The sequence below is a fragment of the Fukomys damarensis genome, unplaced genomic scaffold, assembly GCF_012274545.1.
Source record: "Fukomys damarensis isolate Sample0158 unplaced genomic scaffold, DMR_v1.0_HiC HiC_scaffold_39, whole genome shotgun sequence".
NCBI classification, from domain to species: Eukaryota; Metazoa; Chordata; class Mammalia; order Rodentia; family Bathyergidae; genus Fukomys; species Fukomys damarensis.
In genome coordinates, this window is record NW_022900951.1 from 126,091,237 (window position 1) to 126,107,005 (window position 15,769).

Below are 15,769 nucleotides of genomic sequence, written 5' to 3' on the forward strand. Positions count from 1 at the left end.
TATCATCTACTTACTGACACACGGTTCAATCAAGCAGACAGCACCCTCATTCTTCCTGATAGCTATCGCCTAAGGGAAACAGCATTGGCCAAGAGAAAACCCTTAGAACTGCAGTGTAAACACCTTTCTCTGTTTCCTAGGAGTTGGTGAATTTAGCAGAGGAAGTACAGCTGTTGCTTCTCCTGCGTGCTCAGGGATGAGACCCTTGAGTCACTCGGAGCTCTTTTCATAGGGTTCTGTTTTGAATGGTTGCAACAAACCCCCTGCTCTGGAGATACCTGTCTTCCAGCATACAGAGCAGTGTGAAGTGGAAAGTGAGCGTGGCCCCAGAGTGGGCGTGAAAGTCAAGAACCGAGTACAGCCCCTGTTAGGCAGAATGACCAATTAAAAGTTCTCCAGTCCAAATACAATTCAGAAAGGGTTTAATAAACAGCCGCTAAACATCACACCAAAGCACTTGGAAACACAATTAGTACAGAGAGGTAAAGATCAGGCGTCCACTCTAAATTCATTGAGACAATCATTTACAGCCCCACACACCCCCCTTATACAATTCAGAAAGGGTTTAATAAACAGCCGCTAAACATCACACCAAAGCACTTGGAAACACAATTAGTACAGAGAGGTAAAGATCAGGCGTCCACTCTAAATTCATTGAGACAATCATTTACAGCCCCACCCCCACCCCCCTCCCCACGTATCCACAAGACTACACTCTTCTACTCAAGAATTTACCTACAGACACAATCTTAGGAAAAATGGGACTGGCATGCATTATCCTAGCAATGGCAAAGAAGCAGGGGATCGGAGAAGGAAGGATGAAAAGGCAACCAGCAGCTAATGATACACCCCTGGGCAGGTTTGTCTCAGCAGATGGCCAGGAAGAATCTGCTTGCGGTGCCACCTGTGGCTCTGCTTCGGACCTCTAGGGTCCTCTGGACTGGTGCACGGATTCAGATCCAGAATGGCTGGGGCTCTCATTCCCTTCAGCTGTGACTGTTAGAAGTGCCCCATGGCCCAGAAGGCCCCCTGAGATGGGGCTGATTCTGAGGTCCAAATGGATCTGGCTCTCAGTTCTTTCTTCATTTTGGCCATGGGAAAGGGGTGCATGGCTGTTGTTCACTGAAGACACTTGTAAGGGGCCTAGGCAAATTATTCTAACTTCTGTGACTCAGTTTATTTACCTTATAACATTTTTGTATTTACACCTCTCCCTTTTACTCACATTAAGAACAAGTGAAATCAAATGGCCTGTACATAATATGGTACAAAATTGGCAATAAATCCAATGATGTAGTTGACTCAAAAATTGACTAGAGATATGTGTATGAATCTCCAAGTCACTCCTCTTAAGCGTCATCATCAACGACACAGGACCAGAAGTCCCTGATGTTGTGGCAGCAAAGTGCCTGGGCCTGGACAAGGGTGTGGAGTGGAGGGGATATGGAAGAGTGAGTTTGACTATTCACCTGCCAGTGAACCTTTGTTTTGAGCCAGACTCCAATCCTCAACTACCCACCCTTCCTATCCCATCCATTATATGACCGGTTGCCTTGGCAGGGAAGTGACCTGCTCATCTCTCCCAGCTTTGAAAAATTCTCATGTCAGCCTTTGCTCCCTGTTCTCATGCCTGGTAGAGTGTGCTGCTGTAGGCAGGAGGGGTGGTGTACAAGACCATACAGCATAGCCCAGCCTGGCTCCCTGGGAAGTCTGAACCATCTGACCTGGATGATTGAACAATTCGCCTCAGTCTGGGCTTCTCAAATAGCCCAGGCTCCCAGGACAGGGAGTGGAGTCTCCTGTTCATCCTGCAGTGGGCAGAGTGTAACAAAATGCATGCAGTGCCCTCAGCTGCGAGAGCATGGCAGGCTGAGATATGCAACTAGACAAACGGCAGTGCTGGACCCTAATGGGAGTGTGCTACGAAGTGTCAGAGGGATACAGCCTTTCTCTGTTGCTATTTTTCAAGGATATTCATAAATGTGAATTGGATTGAGAGTCACAGCTTGGGAGAGGTTTACAAAGAAGAATCCTGAAACATATTAAGGGGCGCCCTGGGGCTGGGTGCCCAGATGCTTTGTGGGGTATACGGTGCTCTGGTTGCTGTGCCACCTCCACTACCTACTGTTTGCGGATCATGTCCTTGATAGCCGACTCCCGGTTCACATAGGTGGCCCAGTAGACCAGATTGAATATGGCAAAGAGCACGGGAAAGATGATGCGAGAGATTTTGTCAACCTTGCTGACACTGTTGTAGGTCTTGGTCTCGGTTGGGCTGTCCTGCACGACGGTGACCTTGGGCGAGGCGATGATGGTCGGAGTCGAGGAAGCACTGGCAGTAGCGCCCTTGGAGATGGTGGAGAACTCGGTTTCCTTGGCCAGGTTGATGGGGTAGGTGGTCCCCACGATGTTGAAGGTGGTGCTCGCTTTCTTAGCTGGAGCTGCTGGCATTTTCTTCTAGAGGCCAGGAAAAGAGGGAATGAAGGGAGAACAAAACAAAAAACCAATTAATTCATTACACAGAGCACCTAGGTGGGCAGGTTTGTGTCTAGGGATAACTAAGGATGAATTTGAAAAATAGGAAACTGGAGTCATTCTGGCTTACTAACTAGGTGGCTAGAGACCCTTTTTGGTTAACTAAGAAATAACTCCAAAAGGCTGCGACCATCAAGTGGCACCCATCCTGTGAAGAAGCCAGCTGGGTGAGTCCGAAAGTCACTTTGTCATAAAGGTACAATAAATGCTGCGGTATGTTGACACACACCACGACAAACCCACCCCACCCTTGGTGCAGTGTAGATGTGTTCAGCAAGCTTGGGGTACACCATGGTTTCCCACCCTGCCAGGCTGCAGGAAGAAGCCACCACCTCCCCATAGAGTAATGGAAATGCCACCCTCTGACACAGCAAAGGCAGAGCGAGCTAGAGATTTGCATTGTCCTTTGGGCTTTTTTCTCAAAGTAAAATATTTAAAACCTGTGTGAGGAAGCAAACACGCACAAGTGCTCCTGTGTTCCTACACTGACACACTCATGTATTCGTGGAAAAGAGATACGAAGAGACAACACTTAGGCCTGAATCAGAGTAGTAAGGCCACAGGGCAGACTCCAGCCAAAGGCAATGGCGTAGCTCAGACTACACACTGGCCACTGCCTCAGTCTTTCCTCTGGCCCTTTCTCCCCTCTGTCCTTCTGTGGCTTCTGTGGAAAACAGGCACACAGGGGCCTGTGTAATACTCTAATTTCAGATACCCTATGTTCCCTTTTCAATGCTCCCAGCATCTAAGCTTTACTTCTTTGTTCCCACAGTTCCTCCCTAGGTTTCTCTATTCTCACTTTCTCTTGCCACCACTTTCTCCTAATCTCTCTCTTTTTGTCTTCATTTTAGTTTCCGTCATTTTCATACTTTGTCCATTAGACCTCACCGTCATTTAGCCTTCCTAATCCTAACCATAGCTTTGGTTCAATATTCATAAAATGTCTACTGGATGCAGAACTATGCCTGGGACTTAGGGTAAGTAGAAAGGTTAAAAGATAAGTCAGTTTCTGCGCCGGTCTTCTAGGAATTCACCGTTGTGTCTGGGAGAGCCTTGTGAATGCGTCATTGTCATTTCATGTGATCAAACTTTTAATGTTTTTGAGAGAATGCTGTGGGAATTCAGTAGCGATTGTGGGAGAGAAAAATACTTTCAGGTGCTGGAAAAGGTGGCTCAGAGAAGGCAATGAGGTTTGCATTACAAAAGATAATCAGAAACTCATCAAATGAAAATGCAGGAAGGCCAGCTCATGGCCTGGGGCACAGTTGGGGGGACGACAAGGAGTCTGCCGGGGCTATATCGCACTGTGCAGGGCAGAGTCACAGACCTTAAAAGGCCCTGTCTGCCATGGTCTCCAGCGCTTCCTTGTCTATGACAGCTGTAGTGTGTTTGTGCAGATTACTTTGACTAATAGGACATTTTAAAGCAATGTTGCTCTTTCCCTCTGAAGGCTGCAGTCACGTTGCTACAAGTGGAAGAAGGAAGGAACTCTAAGGTTGCTAAGAGTCTTATAAATGCTTTAAATACTGCATGAGACTCATTTATAATTACGAAGTCATTGTGTGAATAGAGTCCCGCTGCTAAATGCGTTCGCTATTAAATAAAACAGTGCTTTACTTGTTTGCCTGCTTACTTATTAGTTTGCTTAGTAATCTCTTTTTTGTGAGCAGACCCCAAAAGGGAGGGAGAGAAGACAAAAGGAAAGGAAAAACAGGAGAACTACTCTGAATTTGCTAGAGGATTTTGAATGTTATTTCTTTTAGTCGTCTTATAATCCAGTTATGGTCAGGCCCCTGAGACAATCATTTGAACGACAAACTCTTTTTTAGCTCCATGGGCACTTTGTGTGCCACAGGTGAGGAGAAGCAACAATTGATTTAATCACAGATATTTTAAGTAATAAAGGAAAATTACTTTTTAATTTCTCTCACCATTTCCCACACAACATAGTTTAATTAGCCTTTATAATTTTTGCCTAAATTGCCACCGAAGGGAATCAAAGCAAAAATTCTACTATTGAAAAGACAAGAGCAGGAGGCACAGATTAATGGCTAATATTTTCCCATTTCTGCATCTAGTGTCTTAATACTTCTTGCCCAGGAATTTGCCAGGGACAAACTGAATTGATTTAACTTTGCCAGAGTTGCTGTTCTACTCCTGCCTCCCTGACCAACTGCCTGGCTCATAGGCATAAGATAGGTGTTTACTGAATAAAAAAGTGATCCACACACACATTACTGGTTTGTTCCCCTGAGTTTTGGGGTGATGTCCACACTGCAAAGCTGAAATAGATTTTTCCAAATTCCCCAGACACTCTGATTTCAGGACAAAAATGTATTTTCTTCTACAAAGCCATCTCATGTGGCTTTTGGGATGAGGCTCTAAAACCTTACATAAAACAAATGAGTACTGAACTCGTCTTCTTCAGATGTCACCCTTGTGAAATCTTTCTAAAATTGCTATCTGGAGGGTTAGTTTGGGTCTCCAATATACTTAAAACCCAAGCAAGACCTCAAACTATATGCTTACGATGTCTGGTGCCTCTGTGTTAGACCCTGAGAGGTCCCCAGCTGAGTAAACCTCAGTCTCGCTAAGTGGAGAATTTCAATGGCGTGCATGGTATGTGAGATTCAAAGATGAGCAGAACCAACAGTAATAAAATCAAACAATCTAATATTTAAGTCAAAAGACTTGAGTAGATATTCCTCCAGAAAAAGACAACCAAAAGGCCAACAGGCACGTGAAAAAGTGCTCAACATCACTACATTAGGAAAATTCAAACCCAAATCACAACAAAATAATACCTTACATCTATTAGGAAGGCTAGTATAACAAAACCAGAAAATAAAAAGTACTGACAGGAATGCAGAGAAATTCGAGCCTGTATACACTACTGAGAACATATAATGATGTAACCACTATAGAAGATGATATGGTACTTCCTTAAAAAATTCTAACTGGAATTACCATGTGACCCAGCAGTTCCACTTCTGGGTGGTAATAGGATCCCAAACTCAAAATAGGATCTCCAAGAGTTATCTGTGCATCCATTTGCAGAGCAGCATTATTCCCAATAAACAAATGATGAAAACAACCCGTGTCTATTAAGAGAAAAATCAAGGAACACAATGGGGTCTATTCATACAATGTGACATCATTCGGCCTTAAAACGAAAGGAAACTCTGACACACTGCAACATGAATGAGCCCTGAAGACACTGTACTGATGAAAAAAGCCTGTCCCTGAAGGAAAACTCTTACATGATTCCCCCTCTATGGGAAGTCTAGAGTAATGAGATTCATAGAGCAGAGGGTTTTCAACAGCTTGGCCAGAGGACAAGGGGGACTTGTTTAATAGATGCAGAGTTTCAGGTCTGAAAGGAGAAAAGAACTCTGGAGACTGTGAAAGTACTGAACTCTAATGACTGTTCACTTAAGACTGGTAAGGTGGTAAATTTTATATTATATGTATTTTAACAAAATTTAATATACATAGTAAGTCAAGACCCTGCCCCAGGAAACCCTGTTTAATGAGGATGATTAATTTGAAATGAGAGATCTAAAATATAAAGAAAGCACAAATCAACCTTTAGAGAGACAAATAATGGGTGAACCATGAGGATTTCAAAGAGGAAAGAAACACATCAGGCATGTAAGAGTCAGGTAAGCCAACAGAAAGGACAGAAAATGCAGGTGCAAGGAAAGTAACCGTTGTAGTAGTGGCTTCTTGAAAGGAAGGGAAGTATCCAGGGCAAATGTGGTAATTACCCTGTGCAGATCACAGCCCAAAGGGAAAGAATGGAACTGAAGGGTGGCTCCTCCAGCAGTGCAGCATGGGAACTATTTTGGAAAGCAGAGAGTGGATTTTCAGAGATTGTGGGGGTTGGTCTCTTGCCCATTAAATATTTGATGTGGGTCCACAGTGTGGCAGGTTCTGAAGGTACAGCAAGAAGCAGTACAGAAGCTCCTATCCTTAAGGAGTTCACATTTCAGCAAAGAGGGCAGGGAGTAAACATAGTAGCAGCCAAATGTACAGTAAAGTGAAGTCAGAGGATGAGAACTAACGGAGACGGAGACGCATGAGGTGGGGCAGGACCCTAGAGGAATGAGGCAGAGACCTGAATAAAACAAGAACACAAGCTTTGAAAAGATTTGAACATCCAAGACTCCAGAGAGAATCGTAATGAGGTGGCATCTGGGACTGCGATGAGGGTGATTTGTTAAGGATCACCAAGAGGGCCACTAGAGACTGAGGGGAATCAATGGCAGTTTTAAAACAGGATGGTAAAGCCAGGCTCAGTGATGCATGTTTGTAATCCCAGCTGCTTGAAAGGCTGAGGCAGAAGGATAGTAAGAAGTCCAAGCCAAGTCTGGGCAACACAGTGAAATCCCATCTCAAAAAAAAAAAAAAAAAAAAAAAAAAAAAAAAAAAGACTGGTAGAAGGCACCCCACATATGGGGACTAAGTCTTGTAAGGCATTTAAGATTTTTTGTAAAGATTAAGGAATTTAATAAGTATATCAGCAAGCCATTAAAGTGTTTTGAGCAGAATGTTTCTCATTTACAATGTTAAATGATCCTTCCTGTTCTTGGGCAGAGAATAGCTGGTAGGCGTGAGAGCAAAGGGCTAAAGTTCGGAAGTGACTTCTAAGGGGCCTGGTGAGAGATGCCGAGGAGGAAGGCGGCTGGCTTCAAGGTGGGTGTGAATAAGGGGTAATTGGCACACACTGATGAGTTAGGGTTGGGTGTTCTGGAGCAGGGTGTGGGGCAGGTAAGATAAAGAGAAGAAACAGGAATGGATCCTGGGGTTTGGGCCTGAATGTCAGGAAGAGAGGTGGGGTACAAGTTCTACTGGAGAGACTTGGGGAGCAGCATGTTAGTGGACATCCCAAAGGGAAAGCAGACAGCTACGTATGAGTCTGTTGCTCAGTGGAAGTGACTGCCCTCCATCCAGATGGTCGTTCATTCCATGTCTTGGGATTGAATGAGGTCATCTGAGAAATAATGCAGATGTGGAAGGAAACAGGCCATTTTGATGGGGGAAGAAGGCAAGGAATTTAGTGCAATGGAAAATATAAAGGAAGAAAATGAAAAACCAGAAATCCTGATGCATGAGAATCCAAGAACTGAAGCTTCAAAGGAGACAACTATCTTTAACATAAGAAAGTAGAAGAGTGACAGCGTGAAAGCAGCACTGGGGATGAAGAGGATATGAATTACACTTTTGGAAAACAGGAAATAGAAGACTAACAACAGTTTCTGCCCAGCAGAAAGGCGGTGGAAGAGAAGCTGCAGCTGAGGATGGAATGTCACCAAGCTAGGGACTGGAGAGACCAGGCAGTGATGAAGCTCATGGTGCAGAATGTTTTAGCTTCCGGAGGACAGGAGTTTCTTAGAAGAGTGAGGGGAAAGGGCCAGGGGTTTAGCTCAGTGGTTCTGCCGCCTGCCTTGCAAGCGCAAGGTCCCAAGGTCGATCCCCGGTACCTCCCCCCCAAAAAGGAGAGAGAGAAGTGAGGGGGAGTCTATGAGGGGCAGGAGGATAAATCTAGAAGGAAAGCAGGGTGGAAAAGGATTAAAGATGAGGGTAAGATCAATAACCACAAAGGAAGCTACACTGAGCAGGGCTGACACAGAGGGGAGGCTCGGGAGGCTCTGGAACATATGCATCACAGGTCCTCTACAAAGTTTCTTACCGGTTTTCTGATCTCAGGTGACAGTGCTAAGTGCATTAATACTCTTAAATGACAGACCGTCACATTTGTCCTGAGAGAACACTAGGACAAGTATACTGGCATCCAGAATAATTTTCTCATTTGAAAATAGGAAAAAAAAAATCCTAAGAGCTACTGTTTGCAAAACTAGGCAAGAACTTAGCAAGTTTTGTTTTGTTGTTTTTTTAAGAACGTGACCCTTGTCAAAGATCTGCTATGTGCTGTGTTATCAGACATAGGTGGCATATCTAGCATTTATAACTACTGGCAGGATCACTAACCACTATTCATGAATGAAGTAACGTGTCCTAAGTCAACAGACCATAAAAAGAATATGCATTGTACATAATAAAAGACATTTCACAACCACAATATTATATTTTGTTCATTTAAAGTTTCTATATAGCTAGGATGAACAAATTCTAGTGTTTTACAGTTCAGAGGAAAACTACACATTAATTTATTGTGTATTTCAAAATGGTAAAAAGAAAGGACTTTGAATTACAAAGAAATGAAAAACGTTTGAGGTGATGGACATGCTAAGAAGTTAGAAATATTTTAGAAGTAAGTCTAAGAATATTACCTGCTTTTTAAATGTTGACATTGAATTCTAATTTTAATTGTGAAATAACTTAAAGCAATAGCACACATAGGTTTTTTTGTTTGTTTTGTTTTGTTTTTTGTACCAGGGATTGAACTCAGAACCTTATGCTTGCGAAGTAGGCATGGTGCCACTGAGCTAAATTCCCAGCCCATCACACATAGTTTTAAAAAAATATCCTGGTGTGGTAGCACATGCCTGTAATCCTAGCACTCTGGGAGGCTGAGGCAGGAGGATCACAGGTTTGAGTGCAGCCTGGGCAACTTAGGGACTTAGCGAGACCCTGTCTCAAAATAAAAAATGAAAAGACACACTGCTGGGGCTGTAACTCAGTTTATGGGTTCTGGGTTCAATCAAAATAAATGAATAAGTTAAAAAATAATAAGAAGAAAATGAGTGCACTATTACCACTATGCACCCCAATTCATCTCCCAGGTTCTCACAGGGAATGATTTTTAATTTTTTTTTGTTGATTCCTAGCAATTATGTCTATACTTCTAAATATAATAAAGCGCACATTCCCATGCGCCCATACACATTCTGGAAGCTCCTGTCCCAAACCAGCCTGGTTCCTCTGTAGATTCGCTTGCTACACAGCAGTCATCTTACAACTTCACTTCCCTTTGACAAGTTTCATTACTTATTTTATACACAGATAAATAAAAAGTGTATTTATTTATTTATTGTATACAATATGAGCTTGGGAAATATGGACTGTATAATGTTTAGGGGGAATACTGGGAATGGCACTCAGGGACTTTGCAGTTATATCTTTTTTTTTGAGCCAGGATCTCACTAACATTCTTAGACTGGGCTCACACTTGCTATCCTCCTGCCTCAGCCTCCCATAGCGCTTGGAATATATGCATGAACTACCCCATCTGGCTTCTTCCTTCCTTCCTTCCTTTCCTTCCTTCTTTGCTTCCTTTTGCAGTACTGCGGATTGTACCTAGGACTCGAAAACCTTCCCACTGAACTATATCCTCAGCTTTTGAATAACAAATTTTTGAGACAGGGTTTCACTAAGTTGCTATGTTGCCCAGCCTGGGCCACAACATGGGATCCTCCTGCCTCAGCCTCCCAAAATGCTGGGATTATAGGTGTGCATCACTGCACCTGGGTCACATACCACTTTTTGTGTTGAGACCACCTAGAATCTACTCTCTCACTGAATTTTTAAAAATCTAATACATTTTCATTAACAATAATGATTATATTGAATATAATCTCTTAAACATATCCTCTTATTTACCTGAAATTTTGAGTTCTCTAACTAATATTTCCCCTATCTTTGCAACACTCTAACTTTGGTAACAATCACCCTATTTTCTGCATCATGGGTTTGATTTTGTACTTTTTAAAGCTGTATTTAAAATTTTTTGAACTAAAATTTATAACATTCTTCATAACCTACATAATGAAGATTGTTTGAATTTTCTAGGTAGTAGTCCTGTATCTGAAGAGTAGTTGGCAACATTCCTCCATTTTGTGGGCCATCTCTTCACTTTGTGGGTTGTTTCCCTTGATATGCAGAAGCTTTCTAATTTTATATGGTCCCATTTGTTAATTGTTGAGGTTTTTCTTGTGCAATTAGACTTTTGTTCAGAATGCCCTTGTCTATTTCTATATATATTATATATATCTTTGATCTATTTTGATGTGATTTTAGTGCATGATAAGCGATATGGATCTAGGGTCATCCTTTCATATGTAAATACATAGTTTTCCCACCACCATTTGTTAAACAGGCTATCTTTGATCCAGCATATGTTTTTTTAAAGATCTGGAAATTAACATAATTGAAGGAATGAAAAGCATCTATAATTAAAACTATAGAACTCTCAAAAGAGATTGAAGAGCACATCAGAAGATGGAATGGCCACATTACCAAAAATAACACATAGATTTAATGCAATCCCAATCAAAATACCAACATCATTCTTGACAGAACTAGAAAAGGCAATCCTAAAATTAATACAGAACCAGAAGAGACCCAGAATAGCAAAAGCAATCCTGGTCAACAAGGGCAAGGCAGGTGGCATCATAATACCATATTTCAAGTTATAATACAAAGCCACAGTGATAAAAACAGCATAGTGCTGATCAGTGGAACAGCACTGAAGATGTAGAAACCACCCTAACAGTCTTTAGTCAACAAGGGGGCCAAAAATATACACGGGGCTCAACTCTTATACACTCGCTATATGTGAGATCAGGTGGCATTTGTCTTTGTGTGCCTTTTTTTTTTCATTTGTCATAATTTTTTTCAGGTTTGTCCATGTTGTGCAAAGGATTGGATTTCCTCTCTTCTTTTTTATGGGTGAACAGTATTCCATTAAGGATTTTACCACATTTTTGTTATCCATCCATCAACCACATTTATTCCTTCTATTGGTTTGTATGAATAATGTTGAAATGAACACAAAGGTGCAAACATCTCTTGACATACTGACTTGATTTATTGTAGCTATACATCCATTGGTAGGATTGCCGGAACATATGGTGGTCCTAATTTTAATTTTATGAAGAACTTCCACACTGTTTTCCATAATGGCATCAATGGTATACAAAGGCTCTTTTTTTCCTCCACACCCATATTATCTCCCGATCTGTGTGCTGTCTTTTCCTCATAATTATCAGGAGAGTACATAAAACACCCAGTAGTTATAACATGCACTGCTCAAGATTTAGCTCTGATTGCATACAAATCTCTGTACTTTTCTTCCATACTTTGTTTTTTATTTCACAATTTATATTGTTTCTCATCAGATTATTGTAGCTAGTATTTTCAATAGTTACATCCTTTAACTTATACTAAGGATGTGTTATTACAATATTAGAGTTTTTTAAATTTGACTGTGTACTTCCTTTTATCAGTGTTCTATACTTTCATGTGCTTTTGTTACTAAGTAGTGTTCTTTTCTTTCAGATTGAAGAATTCCCTTTTGCATTTCTTTGTAAGGTGGGTCTGGTGTGGTGAACTACTTCCATTCTTGTTTGTCTGGGGAAAAATTATCTTTTCTTCCTTTTCCAAGGACAGTTTTACTTAAGGTAGTATTTTGGGGGTGGCAGATTTTATTTCTTCAGTGCATGGAATATATCATCTTACTATCTTCTCTTCTGTAAAGTCCATGCCGAAGGATCCACTACCAGTCTTATCAGAACTCATGTACATGTGATCTTCCCCCTCTCTCCATATTCAAGATCTTTTTGTCTTTGATTTTCAATAGTGTGATTGTGTTATTTCTTAGGGTAGTCTTTTTTTGGATTGAATCTGATTGGAAGACTTTGGTCATATTTAATTGGATATTTACAAGTTTCCCTATATTTGACAAGTTTTCTGCTGTTATTTCATTATTTGAAATAGCCTGCTAACCACACTGTTTTTCTTCTCCTCTTTGAACTTCTGCAAGTCAAATATTTGCCCTTTTGATGCTGTCCAACAGGACTTGTAAGCTTTCTTAATTGCTTCTATCCTTTAATTTTTTACTCCAACAATATATTTTTAAATAACCTATCTTCATATACACAGGCTCTTTCTTCTTCTGCTTCTTTAACTCAACTGTGACTGTTCTCTATTTCATGTTTCATTCTATTCATTTTATCATTGAGTTTCAGAATTTGTTTCATTTAAAAATTTTCAATGTCTGTTAAATTGATCATTTTGGTCATTTATCATTTTCCTGATATCATTAAATTGTTTTCTTGTATTTTCTTGAAGTACACCAAGCTATTTTATAACAGCTATTTCAAATTATCTGCCAAGAAGCCCATATATCTCGATTCTTTGAGAGGTTTCTTTCTCTAAATTTCTTTTTTATGTTCAGTTCTCTTGTTGTAATAGAATGCAACTTACACTATTTTCCTAGGACAGCATAAATGAGAGAGGATATCTCGGTACTCTTGAAGATTTGAAAATGATTAGTTCACCTCTCCACTTAAGTGATACTTTAGTTAAACATAATTTGAAAGTCATTTGTTCCCTAGATTTATGAGATTTACTTCTCCACTCTCTTCCAACATCTAACACAGTTGAAAAATGTGATGTCACTCTTTTTATTATTTCTTTGTAGATAACATTTATTCTCTTTGTAGGGTTTTAGGTATTATTTTTGGTTGGCAGACTTTTTTAGGGTTTTATGCTTGGTTTCCTGAAATTTCTACGATGACATGTCTTTATTTAGGCTCATGAGGACATCTTCAATCTTTGCTGGTGCTCTCCCTTCTCTGTTCTCTGTTCACTGACTTTACAACTTCTGAGTCGAGTGGACTGGACCCCAAGTATCTTACCTATGTCGACACACTCCTTTTTTTATTTTACTGTACTTATTGGATAATTTATTTGGTTCATTTTTCCATGTCTCTATTAAATTTTTATTTTGGTAAATAATTTTAAATTTCAAATGTTCTTCCTTGCTCTTTGATTTTTATATTATATAGCATTCTGTTCTGTTTTATGGAAAAGATGTACACATCTACAATAAAAATCTAAGGTAGAAGTCAACTCTGCTTTTTAAAATTCTCTTTAATTCATGAAAGTATCTCTGTGCTCCTGCCCTCCAAGATGAAGTGTTTCTTTTTATTGCTTTCATTTATCTTTACTTTTGCTATAATCGTGGGTTTTCTCTTTCGCATTGAATTTTACTTTAGTGACTTTTGCATCCCAATACAATTTTGTAAAAGGGAACACGCATGTGTGTCAGTGTACCTTTGCTAAATTTGATTGGTGGATTCTGATTTATAATGAGCAGGTGGAAGCAGGCCATTTGCAGAGGTATTAAAAAATGTCAGTATGTAAGAACTTTTCTCTGGGAGCACTGAGCTGCTCTAGAAGAGAAATCCTGTGCTTTTCGGTTTAAGAATACACATCTAGCTAAATACATTTCACATGTTCGGCAGGCTCTAGGGTCCTGACTTTTCTGTGCATATACTGCTAAACAACACCCCTCGCTGCACTGCAGTGCCTCATCCTGTGTGTCCCCAGAACATTTTCACTTCGACAAATCAGTTCTTATGCCCTCCTTTCACATTTAGCTTTCTAATGACATGTTAACATCTCTTTTCTGATATGTCTTTCCCCAGCTCTCCTGGTACTTGTGGTTTTATATTTATTTTATTAATTTACCTTCATTTTAGTGGAATCTTTGGAGGAAACAGTTGCAAAACACATGTAGTATATCCTCCAAAGCCCACAGACTGAAGTTTTATTATCATCTCTTCTTTTCTTCTCTCCCTCACTTGTCTTTTCCCTAATATTGTACCTAATTCTTGACCACAACACCAATCAGAGATAAATTTTAAAATCACCTATGTTATTTTGAAAGCTTCTTGCTCACTCATTTTACCTTTATAAAGTAAGTAAGGTTTAGGAAGTCTTTCTAAATGAGGAAAAATAACCTACAATTCAATTTCAATAGTTTCACTTCAAATGCACTTCAATTATTTTGTCTCATCTGACTGTTAATTTCTCCATGTCATAGCAGTGTAGACAAAGCACAGGATCTTCACTTTATAGACCAGTTTTGTGCATTCATTAATTTATTTTTCAAATCTCACAATCTGCTTCTTGTCAAATACTTAAATAAATTGAGTGTGGGGAATGGATGAGAAGGAATACTGAGATCATTATCTTTTCAGAAGAGTTGTAGAACATACTTTATGTTCTTTTTTAAAAAAATTCATTTTCAGCATTCTTTGGGTAGATAAATAGTCATTATTTTGACACATACTTCAACAGTTTCTAATAATTTATCATAGTTCTTCTCTATCTGCAAACCACCCCACACTTCTTCTTGGCCACCAAAAAAGCATTTTAAGACATGAAAAATCTAAGTCTATCTCATTTTCCTCAAGACATCTGTGGTAGTTTTTGGCTATCTGAAACTAACAATAATGATCCTCTTTTGACATTTGTCTCTAACCCAAGGTAGTAAGCAAGTGAAACCAGTATACTCAACATGAATCAACCAGTACAGAATTAAAGGGCTCATGATTTCATTTGTTATAGGTGATTCTTAACTCAGAGAAAATTGAATTGGGCTTTTGAAGGTGTCTGTCATGGGTAGGTTGACCTATATCCCAACACATTATTTCTAATGTGCAACCGCTGATAAACTTTTACACACCAGAACTGATTGTAGTACCTATGTATGAGAATTTATATGCAATTTAGCAAGTGTTAATCTTTTAATTTCAGCTTGTCTTTTCAAACTTCAAAAATCTTTTTTTGAATCCAAATTCAGAGAACACTCCTCTCCCAACCACAATTCATTAATACTAGATCATAAATTTGAATATTCCACATTATATGTCTTCATTTGAGTCACTGATGACAGGATTTGAGTAGAAAAGGTCAAAAAGAAAGCCCTATGATTTATCCTCAGAGACCTTTATTCAGGCCGATGCCAATCCATCAGTGAATTCTATTTGACTTCAATTGGTCAACTGATTACATCAGCCTAACTGTATTATATTTAAACTGCTTTCTATTCATCATGGGTGCATAATAAAAAAGTTAGTCAAATGTTTTGATAAAATCATTTCCTGGTCTGCCAGTTCATTAAATTTTTTATAAAAGCTCATGAGATTAGTTTAGCATAATTTCTTCTTTGTGAATTCAGGCTGTATATATCAGTTATTGCTGCTAATTGCTCTCAAAATATCCATCTAATAATACATTCTAGAGATCTTTCAGTTCATTATGTCAGGGTCAGGACATCTTCACTCTTTTCTCCTCTCTGAAACTAACCAAAAACAATAAGGCAAATTAGATATAGAAACTGAAATTGTCATTTTTGCTTCCTTTTTTTTTAGTGCTGGGGATCAAATCCAAAGCCTCGCATATTCTAAGCAAGTGGGCTACCACTGAGCTATAGCTGCAACTTTAAAACTTAATCTTTGATGTAACTGGAATGCTTTTATAA

At 39.7% G+C, this 15,769-nt stretch overlaps 1 protein-coding gene across 3 annotated transcripts in view; it reads right to left on the reverse strand.

Annotated features, from left to right (window-relative positions):
- Positions 1-1,088: 1,088 nt before the first annotated feature.
- Positions 1,089-15,769, reverse strand: part of Gabra3 (gamma-aminobutyric acid type A receptor subunit alpha3) — a 235,601-nt gene continuing 220,920 nt past the window's right edge. For all 3 annotated transcript variants that reach the window (XM_033760410.1, XM_010626686.3, XM_033760411.1), the window contains one exon: positions 1,089-2,457. In XM_033760410.1, coding sequence (XP_033616301.1) covers positions 2,122-2,457 — 336 coding nt within the window. In that variant the 3' untranslated portion in view covers positions 1,089-2,121. The remainder of the gene's footprint in view (positions 2,458-15,769) is intronic.